General features: G+C 39.6%; 1 protein-coding gene across 2 annotated transcripts in view; it reads right to left on the bottom strand.

The window, feature by feature from the left end:
• Positions 1–22,797, bottom strand: part of LOC143320584 (ADP-ribosylation factor-like protein 15) — a 99,780-nt gene extending 76,983 nt beyond the window's left edge. The window contains exon 1 of one of the 2 annotated variants that reach the window (XM_076730382.1): positions 22,438–22,797. In XM_076730382.1, coding sequence (XP_076586497.1) covers positions 22,438–22,449 — 12 coding nt within the window. In that variant the 5' untranslated portion in view covers positions 22,450–22,797. Of the gene's footprint in view, positions 1–15,519; positions 15,870–22,437 lie in introns of those variants that run through there. The other variant, XM_076730381.1, reaches the window with a different exon arrangement.
• Positions 22,798–26,878: the final 4,081 nt, after the last annotated feature.

Here is a 26,878-nt window from a genome sequence, read left to right as displayed (position 1 = left end):
TCCCCAGAGTGAGAGCATCCAGCCTACCAATTGTGGATGAGTGGGTTTTGATAGGGGACTGGGAAAATGTCTTCATGTCAGAAAGTGTACGGAGATCTAGAGAAACTAACTTGAAAGGAACCACCCGATGTTAACATGCAGGGGGGAGATTCAAGGTGTTTCTAATTTAGAAAAATGTTGGTATTGATTTCAGACTGCACCATCGATCCTTCGTACAACCCTTATTCTAGAAAAGTTAGGACGGTGTGTAAAACATAATTACAACAGAATGTGATCACTTGCTCATCCTTTTTGACATGAACTCAATTGAAAACAGCACAAAGATAAGAGATTTAATGTTTGACCTTATCAACTCCATTAATTTTTGTAAATATATGCTTATGCTGAGTTTAATGCCAGCAGAAAGTTTCAAACAAGGTGCGACAGGAGCAACTAAAGACTGGTTCCTGTTTGGAACATTCCACAGGTAAACAGGTTGATTGGTAACAGGTGATAGTATCTTGATTGGGTATGAAAGGGGCATCCTGGAAAGGCTCAGTCATTCACAAGCGAGGATGGAGAGAGGTTTACCACTTTGTGAACACATGATTGGATAAAGGATGTTACTATATGGACTCAGGAACACTTTGTAAATCATTGTCGGTAAACAGAGTTCAAAAGATACTATCAATCTCTGGTCATCTCTCCCTTGAAGTACTCTGCTTTGTGAAATCCCTGTGCAAACTTAAACTGGTGTCAAAAGGGGGGAAAGAGAGGGCACCATAAAACATCCCCAGGATGATGCTTTTAATAGAGTCAGGGCAAATACTTTTGTTCCTTCATCATCGATGACGCAGAGGGTTTTGAAACATTTCACATCTTTGACTTTTGTTTTACAAGAGTGAAAACAATGGCACACAATAAACAAGACTGAAGAAACAACAGCGATCTTTCTTCAGAAAAAGCCCTTTAGGTTGCACTTCTTTGATGTGGCTTTCGTCCATTACATGTTGCCACAAATTCACTACTTTCAGTTCTCCCTTAACTGCCCAGAGGTTCTACATCCTCCGTACATCCTCTTACGACCATGCTTGTAATGCCTCTTAACACAAACCACAGTTAAGCATGTGTTGTGAAATATTTATGAAAAGACTAAAAGAACTTCCTTTACTGTGTCCAGTAACCTGCACGGTACACTCTCAGCCTTGCATCCAAAAAATACCAGTAAGACGTCCAAAGTCCATACTCACTGTGTGTGCTGTTGGTTAGAAAGGAGAATGCAGTGTATGAATGTCATGTATACGACACAGTGCTCACAGAAAAAAGTTTGTTTCATGTGAAATTATTACAAGAAGCTTCTGCAGTACGTGCAGCTGAGCTGATGAGCTGATCAGTGACTACATGGCTCCACCCAGAGGACGCATGAGTGAATTTTATGGACTGAATTTTGTGCCACATGAGAAATTAAGCTGAAGTTTATACGACTGAAGTTTGAATTTTAGTTTCTGAAAGCCATTCAGTTTTGGTAAACTTGAGAAACAATAGTGAAACTGTCTTCTGCTCCAAAACCGTGGAAGGTTTCAGCTTCAAAAGCCATGGTTTCAGATTAAAATGCCTTCAGGTTGCAGCAACTTTCAGCCAAAGAAGTATCTTCAAACTGCCTTAGAGCTCATCAGGAAAGAATGCCACGGTCAGCAGCATCGCTTTTTGTTGCCAATGTGTTCATCTCTGAAGAAAGCGCCAGTGGTAACTTGAGGTGAAACATATTATTTGATTAACAGATTGGTTGACTGAGGAAATGATTTGCCATTTTACACGTAGAAGTATCATATTTGTCCATCCAAGAGTGAAATGTAAGCACTTCCTGTTTTTCTCTGTTGGAAACTGGATACGCTGAGTTTTTCCGACCGTTGATCCAAAAAGCATCAGCAGCTTGAAGGCATCACCTTTGCTCCGATAACTTATAATGAGTATTTGTTGATTATTTTTAGACTCAAAAATGTATCTAATCACATATTGATAAATCAATCAACGGTGGAGACAATAATTAGCTGCCGCTTTAGTGGTAAAATTTGAGCGATTGCCAAACGATCACCTCAGGACAAAAACAGACCACATGCTGGAAAATCTTTTGGAGGCCTCTTCCAATCAATTAAGTCCATGCTCCAATCTGATCTGTGGTGGAATGCTGTCATTCGTGTGCTAAGCTGTGTCTGTTAGGACATTTGACTATTCTTCAAGAAGGAAAATGTCAAGCTCTTTGACAGATGAGGGGGATTTGGAAACCAAATGTACACTCTGTGCTAAACTACATCCCATAAGAGTTGTGTGAACAGTAGAGCCAGTCATTTTGGATGACATGAGAGATTAACTTTGTCTCATAGAAACACTCCTGAATTTGTCTACTTGCATTTAAATGGAAATTATCATTCTGGAAAAAGAGGAATATCATGAGAGATCAAGTATTTGAACAGACAAGTGCGCCGAGTCCTCAAGATGGTCTCATATTTCTTGCCCATAACACAATTACACAGAGCAATCATGGACTCAATAGATCGCTGCCAATACAATTACAGATATTATGGAATTAAGACACCTTAAAGCTTGTTTCCAAGCATGATGTCCAAAGCAAAAAAGGACTCATGAGGCCAGTCATTTTCCATGCAACTGTTGAAGGTGAATGTTTTACGTGTTCTTTTGTCAGCTCTACCTCACAGTTAATCAGGTTTTGTGGTCATTTTCTGAAACGTACAGGAACCATCTTTTTCTGATTGTCTGCATTGGGCATCTCTTAAATTCCAGTGAGGTGAGTTCCAACCACTCTTCCTTTGTGGAAAGCAGCGCAGAATCCCTTTTAATCGCTTCAAGATACATTTTTATAGATTTGTTTTTCAGTCACCCTTTCTGATGTTTTAATGTTGTTGTTAGTCTCATTTAGTTTGTTTTGTGCCTTGTTTCAATGCCACACTGTAAAATGCTGCATTGACTTCGTAAACCACCTTCCAATTTGAAATAACTTTGGAGCTTTCGTCAGACAAACTGCAGTGATTTGGGCATTGACTATGATCCCTCTCAAATGTCTTCTGATCCTTTGTGAAACACATAAAAGTGATGACTGCCAGATGTCTTAACACTAAAAAAAAATAACACTAATAGGCATTAAATACGACTTGTCTGCCTTTTTAACTGTGGACTAGTTACTACAGAGGTTAAGTCCTTCTTCATGTGGTGCTGCCAGTATTTGCCTGTGCACTAAATTCCTACATAAAGTTTATAAGGACCGGCAGCTGGAGCTGAAGTTTTAGTTGATAGCACTAAGTCTGCAGAGTATGCAGTGTGCTTTAAAGAACAGTCTAGAGCTGTCTGGAGTAAAAGATGCATGACATACACCACCTCACTAAGTTCAACACTTCCCTTGGTTGTCTTTGTCAACAGTGCCTCTTCAGTAACAACAGAGGGCGCCGTTACCTTTTCTTAGAATCAGCAGCTCCAAGCATGCCCAAACACAATCCCTTCCTCTCTTCTTTAACACTGGGGCAAAGGTATCTTAAATATGTGAGGGCCTCAGTGCTGATCTTGGATAGAACCAGTTTGGGAAGTTTAGATGCATGTGATCTGAGAACTGATCATACAACAGCAACAGTAGGTCTTATTGCTCCAGCATCATTTAATAGAGCACTGTGTTGATGTCACAAACCTACTTTTTGCTCTACTCCATTATTTTTCATCATGTGCCTATATCATTACACTCATCCTGTACAATACATATACCCAAGGACACTGTACTTTTAGCAATATTTTTATTTTATATTCTTTGTACATGGCCTTCTATAAGTGATTTGATTTTGTATCTTTTCTGTTGTCTGTTTGCTGTACTTGTTCTGTTTTCTACCTCTCATTATTATTCTGCTGTTGTAACAAGTGAATTTCACTTGCGCGGGATCAATAAAGTCTCATCTTATCTTATAAAGCCAGAGGAGATTATGGAATAAGAGTGATGATCTGAACCCAGTTGAGCTACGTGATTCTCATATGGCTTCAACAGAAATACAAGAGCTGTAATTTTGAATTGTATTAGTCCAGCATGCTTTTTTTTCTTAAATAGCTGTTTCTGTTGAAAGAGGCACAGGAAACAGATGTTAATAAAATTGGTTTGAAGGTGTAAAAAGAAAGTATTTCTTTCAATTTGCACTGATCTGTACACAAGAACATTACAACTATTGTGTATTCTACATGCCACTGTTACTGACGAGTGTTTAACAAAGTGTTCCTGAGTTCATGTAGTCATATCCTTTATCCAGTGTGTTCACAAAGTGGTGAACCTCTCTCCATCCTTGCTTGTGAACAATTGAGCCTTTCCAGGATGCTCCTTTCATACCCAATCATGATACTATCACCTGTTACAAATCAACCTGTTTACCTGTGAAACACTCCAAACAGGTGTCTCTGGAGCATTCGAGTGCTCAAGTTGGGGTGGTGAAGCATTAAATATAATTTCTTTGTACTGTTTTCTGTTGAGTGTACATATAAAAACTGATTAGGAAGATATCACATTCGGTGTCATGTGTTTTACACAGCATCCCAAATTTTTTTGAAATGTGGGTTGTACATACAGCAAGTTTCAGTCATGATGTTAAAATCTTATTCTAACACCTTGTTTAGAGGAATATAAGCTTGTTTTTCTACAAATTCCTTTTCATCATTTAACAAAACAAGACAAACTTCACAATTTTTCATTGTGTCTAAACATCAGGGATGAAACATGATGATTGCATCAGCCCTAGTCACCAGGACAGTAACATCCACGTAAGACTGAGCCCACTGGATGTCTTTGCAGACCAGTGTGTATGAAGACCTCAAACTGTCAGTGCACGGTTTATTTTTAATGCTGAATTACATATACATTAAGTAGGAAGCTTACAGTTTATGATGATTAAATGTGGGTGCATGCATCTGGGCATATCCATGCAGACATCAACAACACAGCTGCCCACATTTGTCACACTTCCTCCACAAGAAGCCAAAAATATCTGCACTCAAACTGGAAGAGGAAACCCCTTTTTGATGGGACTGGGTCTCTCTCATAACTCATATCAAAGAGGATTACAACTGGGGGTGGGCACAAAACTGATGTGGCCACAATGTTTTGTGACAAATATTCAGCTAACAGGTCAAACAAACAAATACAGAAGCTCCTGCTCAACAATAATGAGGTTCATAACTGTATTTCTAGAAAAAAGCATTGTTTTTAAAAGTTCAAGGTTTGTTCTTCAGATATAGAAATGAATGATTTAATTGCTTGTGCTTAACGAGGAGTGATACCTATTACATATGCTGCTGCAAAATAGAGCTGTCAGAAATAGTAACTGGAGCATGATCTGCACCAGCTCCATTGTCATAATTAGGAGTCCCTCAGAGATTGCACTGACTGTGGTGTTGACAGTCACTGTCAAGGAGAACTGTTTCCGCCTCTGTGACTGTACCTGAAGTCTCTATTAGTACGACTGCTATTGAGCAAACTAAGTTAACATCTGTAGATATTGCCTACAGTGCATGTGTACTCCACGAGAGTCAACGTGTTGTTTGGAGCCTGTGTCAGCTGTCACGTTTTGTTGTCCACGGTTTCATTCCAATAACCAAGTAAGGTCTTGACTAGGCCATGGATCAGTCCTGCCCACAGACCAATACACCCTAATCCCCAAATGATAAAAAACATGAAGCATCTTCCAAATGCATCTTAACTCAAGTGGGTGAACATGAGCAGAGCTTTATAGATTCTCCAAAAATAGAAAGTAATCAGAAAGAACATTTATTGTACATGACACATTTTATCCCCGGGCTGATTTATAAGAGAAAACTGAATTTCCTGGAAGAATTTAATCAGGTTGCTGACATGATTTTATTCTGAGTGGATCCTCAGTGGACTGAAGGTTGGCTGGATCACAAATCAGCGTGAAATGAGTGTTAGAGAACAACTGTGAATTAACATCCCAACATTTTAAGTTTCCAGATGATTTTTGAGGCATGACACAATGGATTGAATATCTAATCCATAGATTGAGACTTGTCTTAAAGACTGGAGAGGTTCTTTATTTATAATTAACTTGAACCAAAAAAAATGTAATCTTCTAATCCTAACTTTAAGGTTCTATCTGGATTGAGTACAGATTCTGAGACACTAGGATGACATGTCTCTCATACCAGCAGGGAAACTCACTATCTTTTAAAATATTTAACCCAAAAGAAAATAATGCCACAAAAACATAAAGCAATATTTCATGATCATTAATAGTTACACAACTGAGCTTTGATTTGAAATAAAAAAAAGGTCTGACAGATCCTCTTAAATCCAAGCTTCACAAAATGCTAATGGGGCATGAAACAGTGATCTAAACTACATACATTTCCCCTAAATTGCTCTTGATATAAAACAGTAAAAGCCCTCAATTACAGCTGCAAACACATTTGGCAAGTACTCATCATGCAGCAATTGTCACTGGAAACTGACCCCAAGCACTGGGGAAAAAAAAGAGCCTCACTTTGAATCAGTATCTGCTTCTGTGGTTCCAATATAAAAGTGTGTGTTCAATCAAAGGTGCTGTTGCAAAAAAGGCTACACCAACAGGAAGTCTGGCTCACATGTGCCAGCTGCAAGTTGTTAGATAAAAGGACAATCAACCACAAACCATTTTTCAAAGATTTCATCTATTCCACCACAACCTGCTGCTCCCTTAAAGACTGATAAACAATATACAGATAGCAGCATTTATCAAAGCAAAGGTTTTAATGGCTGAGAAATATGAATAGAAATGAGGAATTAAGCAGGTTCTCAGCACAGATAATGACAGACTGTTTTTTTTATTTCTTAAAAAGCTAATTATTTCAAATGGCAGGTCATACTGTTTACAAAGGGATAACAAAAAGGATTAAGAAATGTGATTTGTTGCAAGCAGAGTTAAGCTCACAGACAGACAGCAGAACAATCTGATAAAACACCAACACAGAGAATGCATGAACATTACATTTCTATTTGACTTCTGGACGGACATGGATCTTAAAATAAAGCAGGAAAGACACAATTAAGAAAAGTCAGACAAAACGAAATGATTGGTTGGCGCTGTCACTCAGATTACTCGCTCAACCTTATTTAGTTTATGTTTTGTAGTGTGGTGTTGTAGTTTGGCAACTCACCAAATGAAAAGCGAATATTTCTACCTCCTTGTTTGAGTTATAAAGCTGCAGCTAGGTCACACAGGGATGACGATGTGAGGTTTCTATTGGATATTCACACACAGCACTTTTACAAGTAAGGCTACAACTAACAGTTATTTTCATTATCACTCCATATTTTTCTCAATTATTTTCAAAATTTAATCAGTGCCTGCCAAAGTTCCCAAGGTGATGTCTTCAAACAGCTCGTTTTAGCAAACTAGCAACCAAAAAAGACAAAGAAAACCAACAAATTCACACAACTGAGAAGCTGAAACCAATTCACTTTTGTTATTTTTGCTAGAAAAATGTCTTAATGATTAATCAATTATTAGAATAGTATCAGTTGGCTAATCAATTACATGATTTTCTCGTCTCAGCTCTGATAATCACTGATCACCACTCATCAACACAAACACAGAGAAATTATAACAAATGGTTAAACTTGAAAAATGTGAAAAACCTTGAAATCAATAAAAGAATGATAATGAAAACAATTTGTAAGGATACAAAAGGAATATAAGGAACAGGATAAAAAGACCAATCCTGCTGCTTTTCTACATGTAGTCACAGTCTGCATTTAGAAAAAAATGAATTCACTTGGTTTCGGGACTAACAATGACTGGTAGACTGATTGTGAAGAGAGAGAGGCCCTCTGGCTTGGATTACTGAAGGAATTTGCAGCCCACTTGTGTATTACAATGTCTTGTGGATAAGCATATTACAATATGTGCTTCAAGCCCTGAGCTCAGTGTGAAGATGGGTCCTTGTCGTGTCATGGGGACAAAGACTATTGTATAACAGAAAAATGCTTTTAGGCGTCTAACAACAAAAGCCTTTACATTCAAGAGGCATCCGAAATATAGGCCAGCAGAACAGATTCATGCTACATATAAACAGAACAATGACTATGTATCACAAAGGTGTAACTGAATCTGTTGCAACAACATTTAAAGGCTCCCTTCACTAAAAAGAGTTTGGCTTACAAACCTGGATGTTTGGCCATTAAAATTACTGTTTTCACAATTATCTGCTGAAGGGGGAAAGCTTTTGAACCTTTACATTCAGCCATTTAAAATTTCCGTGGAAAAACCATATCACATACAAATTATTATTCAAAGCCAGTGTTTTTCAGGTTTTTCTTTCCACTCGGTTAAATGGATCAAACCAAATGGTCTCAAATTGGCATAAAAACATCAATTACTTCTAGATATTCAAAATATTCTGTTGATCCCAAAGGGTGCTGTCTTTTTAAATCATCAGTGTCTGGTAGCCACATTGCAGTGCTACAAGCTCCAGGGGCTCAAACAAATGTGAAAATGTGCATGCACTGTTAATGTTTTATTCATTTCTACTCAGAAACACATCCCAACACAAAAATTAAAATTGGACTTTTAAGTACTTCATGTATTAGACAGAGTTTCAGGAAGATTAGATTTGGACAGCCACGGAGTCTGGAGGCATTAAAATTAATCCAATTTCATATCTGGTTTTTGCCATCATTTGCCACCTTAGCCCAATGAAACACATCCAAAAGCCAAAAACTGAGTTGTGTGTCATTTTCCTTGACTGATAATATTAAATTTACACTCCTAACTAACTGCTCCTCAGCTTTCATGACTGAAGCAGTTATTTGGCGACCCCCTTCACACATGCTCAAATAGCAAGAACTGCAGATCGATGAAGCTGATTGATTGAATATGCTGCTGATTTTATTTTACCACTATAAACATGCTTGTTTCTAACACACACCAATTGCCCTACATACTTCTGTCCTGCTTCTGTTGCTATTCCATTCTAATATGGTGTAAATTGCTCAGTTTAACTTCAGAACAATTGCTTGCCCATGATCCTGCTCTGCTACTACAGAGAATCCAGCCCATAGTCTGACTGCTAAGACATGCAGCTGCAGCTTTACTGAATAGTCACCTTGCTGGATTTGCGAGATCACAAGATCACACAAGCTGAAAATCCATCTTGCCAGGCTTCAAGTTACGTTTTTGTGGCCAGTTGTTTTGGATCCTCGTTTGAGGAACTACTGGCAGATGCAGGCGGGCATGGTTTGGGTGTGACGACAACGAGAGAAGCGACTGTTCGTTCAAAAACAACAAGGCAGCTCCTTAACAGGTTAGATGCTGCCATCAATTATATCATTATATCAGAACTGGAGAGTATTTCTTGGTGCTGAAGGCTTTTCTTGATGGAAACAATGTTATTGCTCTTCTCCCAACTAGCTTCTGCAAAAGTCCCACTACAAGATTTGGTTTGTTGATCTGATTGCTCTTTTCTAAAGTTTCCAAGGATGACTTCCCAGATGGTTCTGTGTACTAACCCTTCTGGTGCATCAGATTAACTGACAAGAACTACACCTCTGAAAACAATCATTCATGTAGTCCACAAAATACAGCAACTTTTGATTGGCATGACTACTGCAGAATAAGCGCTGCTAAAAAGGATGTGTTCTTGAAAAGAATTCCAAGTTCCTGATACATGTGGTACACAAAGGCCAAACAGCCAATACATACAGGAAGTTATTCTTTGTAGTTTCCCAAAGAACCGGAGCCAAATCCCATCCCAAAATGTCCTTGGCGCAACAAAACAAATCAGTAAGGACTGGCATCCGGGTTTTAGGAAACAGTACTCAATGGTAAGTGGGTGACCCTTGGTGATCTCTCGATCATCATCTGACCTGGTCCTGTGGTTATTTTGAAGTGTGGGATATTCGTGGCCCAGGATGGGGCAATGGCTGCTCCCATCCTGCCTTTCAAAAGAACGGAAAAAGGTGGGAAATGTGCGCTGCTTACACACTGTGAGAAGAATGGTTTATTTACTGTGCAGAAAGTTTGCTGTGACATAATAGGCATCACAAAAACAATAACTCTGTGGGATTAATGAGTCCCGAGGGCTTAAAAGAAGAGTCTACACAGATTTTTGAATTGAATTCTGAAGGTCTATCTGAGCTCAGAGAAGCTTTGCAACACAATTTAAAAGCAAACTATTCGATGTAAATATCTTCAGCAGAGCTATAGTTGTACTACACACTGTCCTTGGTGAACAATGTATACATTCTGACAAAAATCTAACAAAAAAAGTCATTTGGAGCATTTAGAGTTCAAGGTTCAGGTTATGGTGTGATCAGAGAGATAAAGATGAGTGAGATTACACCCAACCCCTGAGGTATCCCAAGATAAGAGAGCTAAAAATACCTTCTCATGAAAACAGGATGACTTTTTTAACAGTTTCAAAGGTAGGTAAAGGGATTTCCTCTAAAAATTGCTGTAGGAGTTTCTTTTTGTGCCCTAAAGTTTTCCTTTTGATAAATTATACTGAGAGTATTAAGCTGTTTGTAAAGCCTCTACAATTTAAAGAAAAAAAAATGTCACTAAAAAAAGTGTGTAGAGTGTCTCTATTTTGCTTTATACATAAAACAGGATTTTGACTTTCTTCTCTCGACAGAGTGGGAAAAGCTCAGGTTAACAGTACAGCAGTGCTTGCTGCTGGTCACCGACACTACAGGAGCATCAACAGAGGTCCTTCCAGATGAGGTGCTATCACTCCAATCAATGTCAACCTGCAATCTCTCTCAGGAGCGATAATGAAATTGCTGTCAGGCAATTTGACAGTTGCTGTACAGAAACCTGATGAAAATATCCCTCTATAAAAAAAGGGCTTAAGATATCAAAACATGTCTGCTATAAAATATAATATATAATGCATTCTATGCATTATATTTCAACAAGTTAATTCAATCTCAAGCTGTTATCACATAACAAGCCTATTCTTATTTAAAATGAATTAGTCCCCTGAGAGCACAAAACTGGCAACTGCTATGCAAATACACCTTCAACGTTTAAAGAGAGTATGCCCTTATTTTGGAAATCTTGCATGCATATTGCATTACAAATGAAACTGTTCACAGCAGAAATTTAACGTCACAGCTGAAAGCACACCATGGTCAATCATTTCTGTTTTCCCACTTTGTACACTCACCAAGGGGTCTTTTTGAACTTTGAAGCCATTTGGCAATGTCTAGCAGTTATCTATTCAAAACCAAGAAGGCGTAACAACAGTGGTACAAGAGCTCTCCTCTTATTAAGTTTAAGCTTGACTGAACTGTTTCAACTCTGAACCAGGTTCAGAGTCAGAGTGTGACTTTAAGACAAATGTGCTGTGGCTGCTCACAGCTGATGAGTGGAGACAAACATTTATCAGGCCTGTGGTAACAGGAAAAGAGGAAGGCCTATGCAGTGACACAGCACGGAAACCCAGGAGACACGAAGGAACAAAACATCCTCACAACACTCCTCACAACACGCCTACTCAGGTGTCAAACACAGCCTTCAGCTAGAGACTGATAAATGGATCAAGTAAAATGATACAGAGACACTGGTATTCTATATTTCTCAAAGAAAAAAAGTGCACAGCAGACTCGTCTATTCTGGACAGTAATGTTCAAGTGAATAGCAGAACACTGTACAGCCGCTGTTTTCTTGCAATGATGCTCAAACTCAAATTAATCTTTCTTTCTGATGCAATTACTTGACTATTTTGTAATTGCACGTGATCCAAACATGTATTTAAAAATATTAACTGGACCACCATATAAACTGTAAAACTGAAACAACAAAACATCGGTGTTTCAGAACTGTACAAACTTCATTTTATTTTCATATGTAAACAGGATGCAGGTGCTCCCACTGTGGTGGCAGCTGTACATAACAACTTTCAGATACGCTGTTGTTGATTTTTTTCATTTTCATAACCTATAAACCCTGAATCTTGTCTGTAAAATGAGTTGTTCAAAATCAAAAAAATCATCTGTATACAATACTGTAGTAAGTGTACCATCAGCCACTCTCAGCATAACCTTTTTATGCAAACAAAGCTTAGTAACAACAACCTTAAACCTTCAATCAGCTCTCACCATTGCCCAATAAAAAGAACTGGTCAATCTAGTTCCTGCTTTGTTCAACCAGTCCTGTATGAAGGTGCTGCTAAAGCATACAAGTTGTTTCAGGTTTTAGGCACTATGCAACCTTGTGTGGGGCTCCAATGTGCATTTTAGCATCGGTTAGGGCATTCTCATCATGCACACTCCATCAGCTTTCTTTCCAAATTAAGCACGAACCAGACTTGAGACTTTTGGTGAGAATGATGCTGCTTGGGCCTGAGGGTTGGAGCCAGCAAATCGGCGGAGGAGCCATTTTCCACTCCATTAATAACCTAATGAGGTGACCACGAAGTGCCTAATATGATCACTTAGAGCCTTAATGGTTAAGGCATCTTACAAAGACAGGGTCCAAAAAGCAATAGCTATGGCACACACAGGACAAGGTCACATACACTAATGTCCGATGGCACCTGCGGTTACCTAGAAATTAACCAATATCCAACTGCAGTCTTGCACTGGAAAAATCACATGGTCTGATTTATGCTGCAGTTTGTGTTAGAAATCTAGAAAGCTAATGGCTGCATGGCAGCTGGTGGCACCTTGTGAACGTCATGGGAATGTGAACTCTGTCAGGCAGTTTTAACAATCTTAAACAGCGTGAAAATAGTATGGGTCAACATAAAAGTTAGATCAATAAGCAAATAATATTAAAGTTAATCAACATAAAAATAAGAGTCCTCAAATTAATTGAAAAAAAACCCCTCTTCTTACACTATTTTTGCCATGCATTTCTATCTTTCTGTATCATCATCGTCATTGATCATGCTTTAATTAGCCTATTAGTGATGTAATATCTAATAAAGATACCAGCGTGCATGCTATTCTTGCGATCACCATGGAAGTGTGTGGCGCAGTATCAAAATCTCACTCATGTTAACAACCAATAGATATGGTGTAACCCTTTAACTCGTTTTTCCCAACATTATAACTCTGATAACCAACTGTACTGTAAATCTATATGACCTGGTGAATCAGACAGGTGCTTTGCACATTGAACTTTATTTTCCTGAATAACTTTGCATGTTTAACTTCAATTTGCTCTGAGAGCTCTGTCTTAATTCAAATCAATTTTTTATTTTATCTTTATCTAGTGCAGTAGTTTCTATGTACATGTGTGTGTATTTTTAAAACAGTGTTTCTCTTATCTTCCTCAGGTCAGTTTAGTGTAAATTACACGTGTTTTGTGATATGTGAATTGCTGCAATTTCCCTTAGGGGATCAATAAAATACTCTATTTGTCCATCTATATAGTTTTTAGCCTCACATAATGTAATAAAAAAGGTGCTGTTCATATCAGGTAAGCCTCCATAATAAAACCCTGCTGGGACAACACTCATAACTGTACCTCAGGGGTTGTGCAGGTTGAAATATTTGAGAAAATAGCAAAAGTGGAATTTCCATTAACATCACATGACTATTTCTCCTCTGGATGGAAAGGTAAATGGTGTTAATGTGATGTTTCGGCTAATAGGCAGGGTTCGTTAATGAATGGGACAATCATTGACTGTACAGCAAGTTCTGTAGGTTGCTGGCACTGGCAATGCCGCTCAGCCATCTGCTACAGTTTGACAGGCATGACTGACATCTTGATCACACAGACTGATGATAAGTACTGTATAATATTGGCAAAAGTCGAATATGATGTCTCTTCTGCTATTTTTAGCGTGCACAGTGTGAGTGGGTGATTTTACAGAGAACAATCAGTGGGAACACGGGAGAGTCTGAGAGATTACACCCAGTCATAACAAGAACGGCTTGTTGTTAATACAGAGCTGGTTCAGAAATAGAGACACTAAACCTAAATGGCAAAGCATACTGTAAATCTGGTGTGAAATGACAGATGAAATAAATGATTGAGCGAGTGTAAAGGAACAAGAAAAGCTTTTGTTGATTTTCCAGTGGCATAGCTCATTCGCAACTGTCAAGATTGAATGTCTGATACGAAATGATGAAGGTTTTGGACTAAGAAGTTTGTTTTTTATCACAACATGGTTATAAATTTGTACTGCAGACATGCGACAGCACTGGGACTGGATCATATCAGTCATCTCCCACAGCATCACACATGTCAGGGTTTGATTTTGCCCACCACTGTACGGGATATTGCGATGACTCAGCAGGGGTTTGAATCTCAATGCCCGCAAGCCAATAACAACAATCATCCCTTTGAACTTCTCCATGGCAACCTTATACTTATATTGATTCACATTTTAAGCACTCCCACAGTATATCTTAGTGATAGTCTGAAAAATAGCTAATAGGGTCCAAGGGGGATTTAACCCTCCTTTCACATACATGGGATGCACTGATTTCACAGTTTCAAAGGACAATTTTTCATAAATTTCATCAAAATTTTATGTTGTTAATTTATGAGGGACATCTTTGGAGGTTCTCAGTTAATTGTATTCTGTGGCAAACCTGGTTGCACCTGGTCAACTGCCTGTCAGTACTGTACAGATGTCTGTTGTCCCCAGAGGATGAAGCCTACTGACTGATGAACCCACAAGCAATGAAGAAAACCTAATTTGCGCCTCGAGTGAAACAGTCCACAGCTGAGATGCAAAGCACCCAGTGGAAGCTATGAGTAACCATCCTATCAACAGATAGGCAATGGTTTGTCAAACTGCCTCTGAATACAGTAAATTGCAGCTACAGTTGTGATAATTATTATCAGCCTTCAAAACCTTCAATATCTTGAGAATTGTCCAGTCACGAACAGTACTGCTATAGGCTATGCTTGACATGTACTGTAGCTGTGCACAAGCCTTCTGTTAAACACTCCTATTTCTAAGTAAGCCTCTCTGTTATTGTTCATTGAGAAAGCTTCACCAGCTGGTTAGGGAATAAGAGGGGACCTGACGATATGCAACATGAGTCATCAGCCCTGGTTAAAATAAAACTGTTTGAAAACGTGTTGCGAAAAAAGATCCAAAGGGCAACAACATCACTGTCTCTGTAGCTTAATATTCATAGATCCATTCATAACTGCACTGAACTAAAACCATTGACCAAGCCAGTTGCTAGGAGCTGCAGGAAAAAGAGACCATAATCTATCTTTGTTTCTACTCTCAGAGAAACTGACTTTACTCAAAGACTGCTTCTCCCTGGGTTTAATTTACATCTCACAATACTAACGTCCACCAGTTCCACCTTAATATCATGTGAACACCCACTCAAATGAACCGGAGCGTACCATTCGGTGACCAGGCAGCAGTGAAGCAGCAGCTGCTGTTGCTTGGTCAGTATCTGGTTCAAAACACGAGGACACGTTAAACCGCCGTGAAACTAAGTTAACAGCATTCAATCAAACATACACTCAGCACAGCGCGTCCCTGCCGTTCTTCAACAAAACAGAGAGCAGCATGTATGCGTTTTCTTACCGTGTAAAGCCCAATCCTGCACAAGGCAAGGGAGAGCTGCATGTGCTCCGACATTGTCCTCAGCAACAAGCGTAACCCCCGGCAACAAACAAGCCGAGCTCTGGAGTAAGTGAATGGATGAAGGAGGATCAGGAGTAGCCGAGCACAACGGTGTCAGGTCAACAACGTGAGTCCAGCCCTTCACCGTCCTGCTGTCAGCAGCCAATATCCACAAGCCATTTCTTTTTGAGCTGCACAGAGCGGTTTTGTAAGGGTGTAGATGAGCATGATTGAAGGCTGTGTTTACTCCCCGGGTTCATTCATAGAAAGATAAAAAACTATTGCCACAAGGATCAGCGGACAGACACAAGCTTGAGATTAGTTTTTGAGGATCCCTCTCTTCTCAGAGATTAAGGGCTCAGTGACAGCTAGGGATCCAGAATAAGACTACAAATTGGATTAGTCACCATTACCCACCCACACACTGTGCCCATACTGTATGCACGGCTTCATAAAGTATAAAAACCATTGCTTTCTATGTATGGAGGAGGATGAAGGGATGGACCACTTGAGCTTACAGCGGTCATGGAGATTTCAATAACTGTTGTGGGACGCATTGTCGGAAGTCAGTCTGCTCAGGGAGAACTGTGAGTCATGTTCAAATAGCTTGTTTTGGTCAGCTGAGCTGTCTCGTAATAGTTGCTGCTACCATCTGCTGACATACAGCAGTTATAATAGAGTGCTAACTGTAATACAATAAGGCTAAGTGAAAACTAGTTACATCAGCAATAAGTAGCCTAGATTTCAAATTGATCACATTTTTGAACATTGCAACTGTCAGGCTGCTGCGTGCAACACAGAATTTGAGCTGCGCCTATAATAAACCAATGCATGTTTGCATTGCACCTGGTATGCCATGGCAGCAGTTCAAAGTTTGACAATAAAGAATGACAATAGGACAAAGACCCTTGTCACTGTCCTCACTGCAGTAAAACGCTGCTCTACGTAGCATTTTACAACTCCAAGCTCAACAGCTGAGAGAAAACATTTACATAAACCGAATTTGGCATGTTGTCCCATCCAATCTGGTTCTACATGTTGGAAAAGAACATCCACTACTACCTAAATCATAGTTAATACACTGGTTTCATTCATTGGACACTTCATTGAACTACTGCACACAGTAGTTTGCCAGTACATGTGTTTTGTAATGCAACTCCTCATGTAACAAGGCGGCATAATACTAGGTCTACAGTAATTTATTCAGTCTGTCTGTAGGTCAGCAAGATGCTTCCTTATGAAAGCCATGACTCACTGGTACAGCTCTGCTTATCAAATGTTTATAGCTTTTATGGCCCCATCCTACCATGGAGTCAGATCAGTCTCAATATTAATACATGCACACAGAAGGACTCACATATGTATTTCATGATTTATATAGAAATGACTCTCTGATCAGAAATATTTTTCAATGTACACAAAAATAGTCATCATGTCAACAAATGTACAAAATGAGGTTCACAAATGTATGTTTGATGCACGCACAAATATTTCCCTTTTTTAAATAAATGCAGCAGAAATCCACAAATACATGCATTTAAAAGGATTTAATCAAAAACATATTTGGATGTTACTGCATTTGTGTGTGTGCGGTTTCTGAAACTCCTCTGATGTGGCGCAATTCACAAATGTACCTTTGTCAGCAGGGAATAATGTGTAGGCAATCAGACGGTTTCTCCAGCTTCAACCAATCACGTAACCACAGACTCAAGGGTATGATTTCATGTGTTAAGGTAACGATACCAAAGATGCTCTGTAACAACAAATACAACATTTAACTTCGTGAGCCATCTGTGGCTTTACCTGCAGGCCAACCTCAAGATGGCCTGGTAGCTTCTCTCCACAGAAATGTGATAACTCTCCTGTCTTGCATGATTACATGTGTTAGCTAGCTAGCTAATGGATGATCCTATGCTGTCTATTAGCATCATATAACTGAGGTAACTTGTTTACTAAAGCTAGTGTTAATCACATCAGTAACTTTGTGAGCATTCATGACTCAAACATAATTAATCACGCACAACAAGAGAGTTATCAGTTACCTGTGGAGAGCAGACACCATGCTAAGGTTGACCTTCAGGCAGCTTTTTAAACATCCCTCTTCCGATTCATGATTGCAGACTGTGCAGATGTAACACTGTGTGATCACATTAAATGACTACCCTCAAACCTATATATTTATGGACTTCAATTACATTTATTTAAAAGAAGAAATGCGTGCATCAGAAATACATTTGTAAACCTTATTGTGTTACTTTCATATGCAGTGCTAATTATTTTGTGTCCACTGACATTTATTTATCCATTTACATTTAAACCCTGAAATACATTTGCAAATGTGTATGTTCACTAATAAGGAGTTTGATCTGACTCACTATCCTACAACTCTTCAACAAAAACAAAAGCAGAATAATAAATTACCAACAACAAATCGCTCCACCTATCCATGCCCTTCATATTTGTTTTTCATAATCGCCTTTCACTGAGAAAAAGTCATGAGATTGGTTATAGCCTGCGAGAAAGTAAAGAAAATGAAACGCAATAAAAAAAAAAAAATGAAAACAGGTCACTAATGCCTCTTTAGCGCAATGGTCCATCAACTTATGTGGGTGCAAATATAAAAAGGAACACAAAGTGACTGTGTTTGGTCATGATCATAGCGTTATGAAATCCCATAAATATTCCCTCATCTCCACCAGCAACACTGACGTTGCTGCAGCCTGAAGATGCTGACTCACTAGCACTCTCCACAGACACAAGGGAATCACTGCAATGAGCTGCTGGCCAGCACACACGACAACCTGGCTGACACGCTGCTGGCAGGTTAAAATCAGGGACGGGGGTTCAGGAATGCTGTTGTGCTCTGAAAGGTATTTCACATTACAGCTGGAGGCTACACACTTAAAGTAGAAGGGCAGGATTAAGTAACTATGGCTGACTTGACCAGACTTTAGGTAAATATCCATTCAAACCGAAACCTGAGTAAACCTCCTCTCACCGATGGATTAAGTAAATGATTAGCTTATATCCATCCGCATATAAAAAGCACACATATTGCTGGAAGATCTTGTGAGACTGTCGGTGCTCTTATCTGCATACAATGGGTCATTTTTGTTTGCCTCTGAAAGGCGCATGGCGGAGACCTCTGCCAGCACCAGCAAGGTGTGGAGCACGGTCACATAGAGGACAAAACTGAGAGGAAAAGTAACACCTGCCTTGTATCCCATAGGCTAATGAGCTGGATTCCTGCAAGAACAAGAATTTCCCATCAGTTTCCTTTCCTCTGTGTTCAATGGCGAGGTGTCAGTCTGCTATAGCCCACTGTGTGTCCTTGGACAGGAGATCTGCTCTGAAATACAGTTGGTCAGCCAAAAACACTGCATGCTTCTACTAAAACAATTTATTTTCATGAGGTGTGATAGTTAGGGCTGCCATAAACAATGGGGTGTCCCCCTAGGCAAACAGTGAGGACGCATACCACATAACTGCAGTGTCTCTGGTTCGGTTCTGGCTGGGAACCTTTGCTGCATGTCATGTCCCTCTCTTTCTCTTTGTTTACTGTCTGCTGGCAAATAAAGGCAAAGATACCAAAAAATTACCGTAACAAAACTAACTTTTTAACGTTTTATTCCAAAATGTTTATTCACAATGGAGCTTAAGAGAATCAAAATCCAACCATGACACTTTCAACATCCAATCCGCCAAACCGAATCACATTTTTAAAGTTTTAATGCTGCTCAAATCTACGTTCAACGACTTCACAAAAAGGAAATAAGAGACAACGCAAACAGGTGATGGGTAACAATTCAAAACTAACAGAAAACAGGTGTTTGGGCAGTCACTTTGGCCTGACAACACTATTAATAGTGATGACAGCTGAATAACTGCCTTCTCTGTGGTATAGCTGCTGTCTAAAATGTGTTTCGGAAATATGGATGTATAGGGTTCACCATCTCTGCAAAATATGTTTTCATGAGCCAGCTAGTAATATGCAACACAAGTCAGCTTTTTCCAAAGAGAACTGCCATTCAAATTCAATTGTGAGGTGCAGTCTTAGCATAATAAGGCTAAATTTATACATCACCTAGAAACACTTACGCTGTTGGCCTACATATGTCCTGCCACTAGTCATCGTTACGCCAAATATTATTCAGTCACTTGCATGTATGCACAACAGAGGATGAATTACCAAAGAGGTTAGTGTTTAATTTAAGAATAACATAGAGACCAGAACACGGATCCAACAATCAATTGTGTCAAGCGTTTAGCAACAAAAATGCATCCAAGTCACCGTATCAAAATACTCAATGCAACTGTTCAACTGAAATCAAGAGACAAGGACATAATGAACAGAATTTCTCTAAATTTTCCTCCTGTTTATTCTTTCTGAACATGAGCCAGATGACTGGAGGTGTGGTCCAGCCGATCAACAGAGGAAGCTCTGCTCAGTTATCTGTCACACCCATCATTGCCATATCATTTGAGGTCAATGCCTGGTGGTTGCTGTTGTCACTGAATCTTTTCGTAAGATGGTGACAAATTCCCCAAAAACCACACTGGTTGTTCTGTCCGAGACAAAGTCAGTGAGGGTCGTTTTGTTTGTTTGTTTGTTTGTTTTTACAGAATTTTGTTTTCACAGATACAGCTTCCTTTAGGGCAGAGCTACAAAATGACCTGAATGTCAGTCCATCTGAGGGTTTATTTACTAATGTGTAGCAGAAATATACAGCAGTCATCTCTTCAACAAAGGCAAATGTTGTGTTGGATTGAAGAGTTAGCCTAGCGGCTGTTAATTTGCCTACAGCCAATAGTGAGCACAAATTATGCAGTGGAATATCTATTGTATAAATATGACCTTGCAAGCGTAACAGCATATTAAGCAGTAATGTACAAAGAAAACGGCCATTTACAAAAGCACTGTCTGCTACAGTGAAACCTCTGGAGAATAATACTGCATGTTCTTGTTTGGGTTTTAGAAATTATCAATACGGGCACAGCTTGGTTTTCTCACATACAAAGTACCCTCTCTTCGATGTCACTCACAACACATTCAACGTGACCTGTCTGGGGAAATCTGCAACAAGTGAGCGTCCAAGAGTTTGTCACACGGTGCATTTGTAATTTGGTAAGGTTGTATCGTGGCAACAGCTCGCACCAAATTCCTCTGTCAGTGCTGCCGTTTTGTGTGGTCTTTTTTAACACTACGCTGACCATGCAGGAGTACAGTCCTTCACCATGCCCCAGCTCCCAGTTGAAACTGAATCCACCATGGGCCAGATCTGTGCTTCAGTCATAATTCAAACCACAGTTATTACCCAGCAATGTGCAGAAATTATGTGCTTCCTTTCTTGTTCATCCCAATACACTTTTAGGCCTTACCTGATCGAAAACTTACCTAAAAGCATGCATAAGACTTGCAGAGTTTATCGAAGGTTTAGTGACATGTTCCTATTGATTTATAGGAAAGACAGAGACATAGTTCTGGCCTGGGTTTTGTGGCAGGTCTCCAGTGTTTCACAGCAGGAAAGGAGGCCCTGCGCCTATTGAGTGCCTGACCTCCGAGGACAGCCAAGCACTTAGCTCCAACAGCTCCAACAGTCCACAGAGTTACAGCTGTGCTTTCTACACAAAACTGTTTGCCACAGATAATCTTAAATCCTCAAGCTAGTAAGATGGAGGCTTTAGTTTTCCTCCAAGTATGTAAGCAAAGACTAAACATGGTCAAAACTGAGAAAAACATACAGGCAATGTGAGCGTCTGCAGCAAAGTGCATTTTCCCAAGAGTAAAACAAGAAAGCTGAGGGTAAAATCAGTTTCTATCATTTCAGGTCACGAGTGTGTGCTCCCTTGGACAACAATGCCTCTTGTGTTTGACTTGATAGCATAACCTTTTGATTAACGTAACAGAGATTACAGAATGACTTATGTAAACTATGAACGCTCCACTTTTGTTCCCCAAAAGATTTGTTACAGCCGCAGACAAGCTGGACATAAATCAGGTTGTATGAACTATAGCACAACAGTTCTGGTTCAGGTTGCCGGATGGGACTCGGTCATCTGGACTGGAGAAATGTCTCAATGAAGCAGAAGTTCAAAGTTCCTTTCAGGTCCCACATCTTGGGAGGCCCATTATAAACAAACTGATAACACTGGGTGGGCAAGTTCCTCTGCATTTCACACTGTCACTCTGTCTCCCCCCTGAAATGACAGGACAATGTCTGCGTGCTATTTTTCCTGTGACTTTATGAATTCCCAGGGAAAGCCGTCAGTTACAGCTTCCTCTCTATTGTTACACTTTTTCAGCAGCACCCATCCCATCCCTACAATGTGGGCAAAGGCCCAAAAACCATAATCTCCCAGGCTAGAGTTGGCACAGTGGCCTGGACTGTAATAATTGCTTTGGTCACAGGTATTACAAATATGCAGGGGACTAATGTCTCGAACTAGTCCAGTTATTGAGTGTCACACTTCAAGCGATATGTTGACTCCAAAAAGCCAGATCCAACACACAGTGCAGCTTTATCCTCAGCAGCAAAAGGAAGTTTTCTGCGGAAACAATGTTCTCATCCCACATTACACTGCTAAGAGTACTTCAAAGGTGGAGCTAGTTAGCTAGTTATCGTGTCTCACATGTAAACAGATCAGGGTCTGGGTCAACCAGTTAGACCTTGCTCACACAACATTAACGGGGAGAAGCTACAGGCTCGAGCTGACACATTAGCATCAAACAAAAAACCGGTACGACATTGAATTGCTGACAGTCTCTCACCTGAGTGACATCACTGTCTGATAAGGAGCCCAAATGGCAAGAAGAGAAACGCTAGGACAAGTCTGTGATAGGAATACGCCATGCCACATCGTTTCGATTCATTTACTCACCAGATAATCCATGTACTATCGCTGACCAGTCACAGCAGCACGAACTGGCTTTGTAGTAATCCCGTTTTTGCTTCAGTGAGTCCAAAATGTAATAGATTTGACCACACGTCGCTTTGTATTCCCCGCCTTTCGACAGCCACAGCTAAATAAAAACCAACCTTTGGTGGGTTTAAAAGCAGGATTTTTGTCGCCGTCTTCTTCCCTAACAAGACCAGTTTCAGGACGGAAACGGACGAGTTTGTGTACAACGACGAGGGACGCTGGGTTCGTGTGCTTTTTCTGAATAAAGAGCCCCTCGTCCACCGGCTGACTTCCAGTTTTATCACACAATTATCAGTTGAGTGTTTGGTTGAGGAAACTAGCGAAGCCTACAACGCTACGTCACGCACGTCGCTTTGCGCACGTAGCGTGGTCACATGACCAAACACATGGCGGCTATTTTCATTCAGAGGAGGAAGCGCCCCTAAAAAGATCCGTGTTCAAATCAACTTTACTCTGCATTTTAAGTAGGTGTTCCCGAAGAGCTGAACGGACACGCGCATTTTTATTTGGATTGCAGAAATAATTTGTAAGTCCGATGTGTTGACGGTGATTATTGTTATCCATGGTAACAATACACAATCTGTCTCACGTTGCCTTAAAGGAGAAGACTGTCACGTCAGCTTGTTAGTTGCAACACCAATGAACAAGTTGCAAAAGTAGGAAATAGTGCAACTATAACGGCTCCTTTCACTCATGCAATGACTAATTAAATTAATTAAAACATCTAAACCAATTAAACGGCAGCAAGCACCAACATTAAAATGCAATAAAACAGGGCAGAATAGAAAGAATTAAAAGAAATAATTCAACTTTCAGTAATATTGAATAAAAGCAAGGCTAATCTAAAGCAAGATTTAAAAGGTCGACTTAAATTGTTTCTTGAAGGAATTCACAGAAGTTAATCACAAAAACAATGTGATCATATTGCCAAAATCTAATTTCCAACCTAGCTGTGCCAACATGTATTGCGCCACTAGATGGCTCTGTGTTAACTCACAAGTGCTCATGTTTTTCATTTTGAACAAGTAAACCAACACCAAACTAAAGAATCTGAGCTTGTGTCTACACATTCGTGCAGTTGCAGTTTTCCACACTATTATCAAGCTTGAACTGGCACAAAATGCAACAGCCTCTGACATAATACATTACACAATACATAATGAATGAAAGGGGATGACACAGTAAGCGCAAACACAGTTCAAAGTCAAAGACTGGTTCCTCTGAAGCACGTAGGCCTGATCACAGATGTAACAGACAGATGAAGGTAGATAAAAGAAATGATGAGCATTTGTCAGATGAATACAAATCCTTGTGATGTGTTAATGGGTATCGAGTGTCAGATGATCTCATGTGTCATCCTGAAGGTCGTTCCTGTACACTTCCAATACGTGTTGTGTAAGAAATCTAACTTAAACTGAAGTAACTCCATGGCAGATCCAGACAATGGTAATGTGATTTGCAATACTCCCATCATCTTTCCCAATGGTCTGAGCAGAAAATGCTCTTTGGACTTTGAATGTCATCATGCCAGATAGGACCAAATTAACAAGACATGAATTTACAAGGATTATCTAGTGGGAAGCAAACATGGAGCCCAGACAAAGCAATTATGTGATATCCTCCTGATTAGAGGAGCAGTACAAATCATGAGTCTGCTAATGTGATGCAAGATGCATACTGAAGTAATTCCTGTTCCCTTGAGACCGCACTCCTCTTCAATATTTCATGCTGTGCTATAAAGGAAATCGCCCTGAACACAGTAAAGTGGAAGGTGAACTGGATGTCCTCTGCGCAGGTTGGACCGGTATGGAGGATTTTGGGAAGACACCAGAAGACTTACTGCCTTTACTTTAATTTGCAAAATATTTAAGCATGTGTAAATTGAATGTTGAAGTGTTGTCTGCTTCAGCGTGCCTGACCCAGTCCAATGTGAGAGGAGAGACCTCTGGTGGCCAATAGTGAAATGCTATGGTGTTTGAGTTCAGTCGTGGCTTATGATATATTCATTTGGAGCAGGCGTTTGTCCAAAATGACTCACATTTTTTCCTACACACACACACACACACACACACACACACACACACACACACACACACATATATATATATATGGTCATGTTTCCATAATTTCTGGGGACATGACAAAGACTTACATTCATTTCTTGGAGACTTACATTACGTGGATTTGTGCAATAAATGAAGACTAGCTTTATGTCCTCACAGCATGAATAATACATGGCCACACACACACACACACACCCACACACACACACACACACACACACACACACATACACACATACACCAGGAGCTGCTTACAGTTCATTGTCTGGCTCAAGGACATTTTGACAAATGGACAGAAGGAGTTAGGGACAACAGCTAATATTAATGGCCAATCTGCCCTGGCACCTGAGCTACAGGTGTCCCCATGATTTACATTATCGCAGGGCCATACACTGGCATATCATCGGTCACACTGATATTCAACGTTTGCCATTGCTTCATTTAGGTAAAAGGTGACAAAAATATGGTCAGATGCATTCTAGAAAACTTTGAGAAACATCTGATTAACATTTTCAGTAATGTTTTGAACCAAATTCTCTTTATATTGTAATTTTTTTTATTATCATTCATATTATTTTTACCTATAGTAATGTAAAAGAGTTAATAGGCCTCTTCTCTGGAAACAATCCAAAAAGCAGCCACAAGGGGGCAGTATCCACCAGAGTAAAAGGCACACCATCATTAAAGGTCTCTCAGAGGAAAAGGTTTGCTGATGGAACAGGGTGTCAACACATGATAGGTGTTTAAGATTGTGCATATCTGTCTCTGAGTAAATTAAAAACATGACTGCTCTGAGTCATAATATACAAGCACAAACTGAGTTAATGATGTGTGGATATTATCGGCCCGTGTTAAAAGAAAACCACATTCAGTTTAGCATTTTGTAATATGTTGGGTTTAGAATTCCAACCAGTATTTGTATACATGCATCGCTCAACACCAAAGTCTGAAACCAGAGAACTGAATGTAGTTAGAAGACAACAATTTGTGTTGATGGTCTGTCTATATAAATAACACCCTAAAAAATTACAACAGATTGTAAAGATTCAGTGTTTCTGTAAGAATTATATTCTTTACAGGGAAAAGAAGCTGCATATAGTTCATGGGACACTAAAATGCTTCATTAAAAGCAATGGTTATGAGTTAGTTAGCAGGTCCATAAGGCAAGTTTCATTGCAGGTTTTATAGACTGCCAGCCCTGAAACTGTTGAAGTGTCCTTACTGCACCATTAGACCATTAAAATAAATGTCTAAACTCCTTGATTTATGTGATAAAACAAAACTTAATCTGTATGAATATGTACTTGTATCACCTTGAAAACTATCCTGGCCAGTGTCAGTCACCTTCACTCTGCAATCACCAGCTTATGTTCTTTGAAGCTGTTCATCTGAGTGGCAGCACAGATCAGCTGATGCTGGGACAGACCCCTGTCTAATTTTAACTTACTGGTAGCAGAACAAGTACAACCTTAAGTGCAACATTTAGGGAGATTTACAGTGACATAGTAGTAAAAAGTATCATATATTTCCTCTCAATTACAGCTAACAGTTAAATATTTGATGAAGAAATGTTACATCGGCAACTTCGCTGCATTTAATTAATACACCATACACCCCAAAACAAACTCTCCCACTGGAAAAGGGTTTTAAATATTAAGATGGACAGGAGACTTTTCCTGTCTTATTCTGGTCTTATTGTGTTCGTCTTTTATGTTTTCATGCTGCCTTGCTGAAAGAAAGAATTTCCTGTCATGGGACAGTAAAGACCTGAACTAAATTCTTATAAAACATAATCATTTGCTGGGTATGACAACTCACATCCACTGTACACAAGCAAGGAGTATTGAATGTGTGTCCTTGGGAATTGGTGGAGACTGAGACAACAAAACAGAATAAAAACATTTTGCTATTTATGTCCAGGGTAGCATAACTGCCTGCTTAAATGATCAATAGATGTACTTGTGTATTTTTAGATCAGATTACATAACATTGGAGTGAAAAACAGACATACAGTAAGTGCTTTTGCTGCTCAGTCTCGGCCATCATGCTGTGAACCAGTCAGTGCTGAATGTCAGTGTTTTTAGATGACATTCCTTTCAGGTGATGACAAAGGCTGGCCAGATCCCAGGTTACCCTGACATCCAATCTACCATCGACATCATTTGCATCCTTATTCATGACTATGAATAGTGCACTTTAGAAGGAAATGCTTTCAAAAAGAAGTGAGTCTATGATACAATATCCTGTTAAATAACAACATCAAGGCTGACTGATTTTCTTACTTCAGTACACTTTTGAACCATGAAAGCGGGCACGGATCACTGGTTCCCAACAAG

The sequence above is a fragment of the Chaetodon auriga genome, chromosome 5, assembly GCF_051107435.1.
Source record: "Chaetodon auriga isolate fChaAug3 chromosome 5, fChaAug3.hap1, whole genome shotgun sequence".
NCBI lineage: Eukaryota > Metazoa > Chordata > Actinopteri > Chaetodontiformes > Chaetodontidae > Chaetodon > Chaetodon auriga.
Note: the sequence above shows the minus strand (reverse complement) of the source record. Positions and strands in the feature narration are given on the sequence as shown.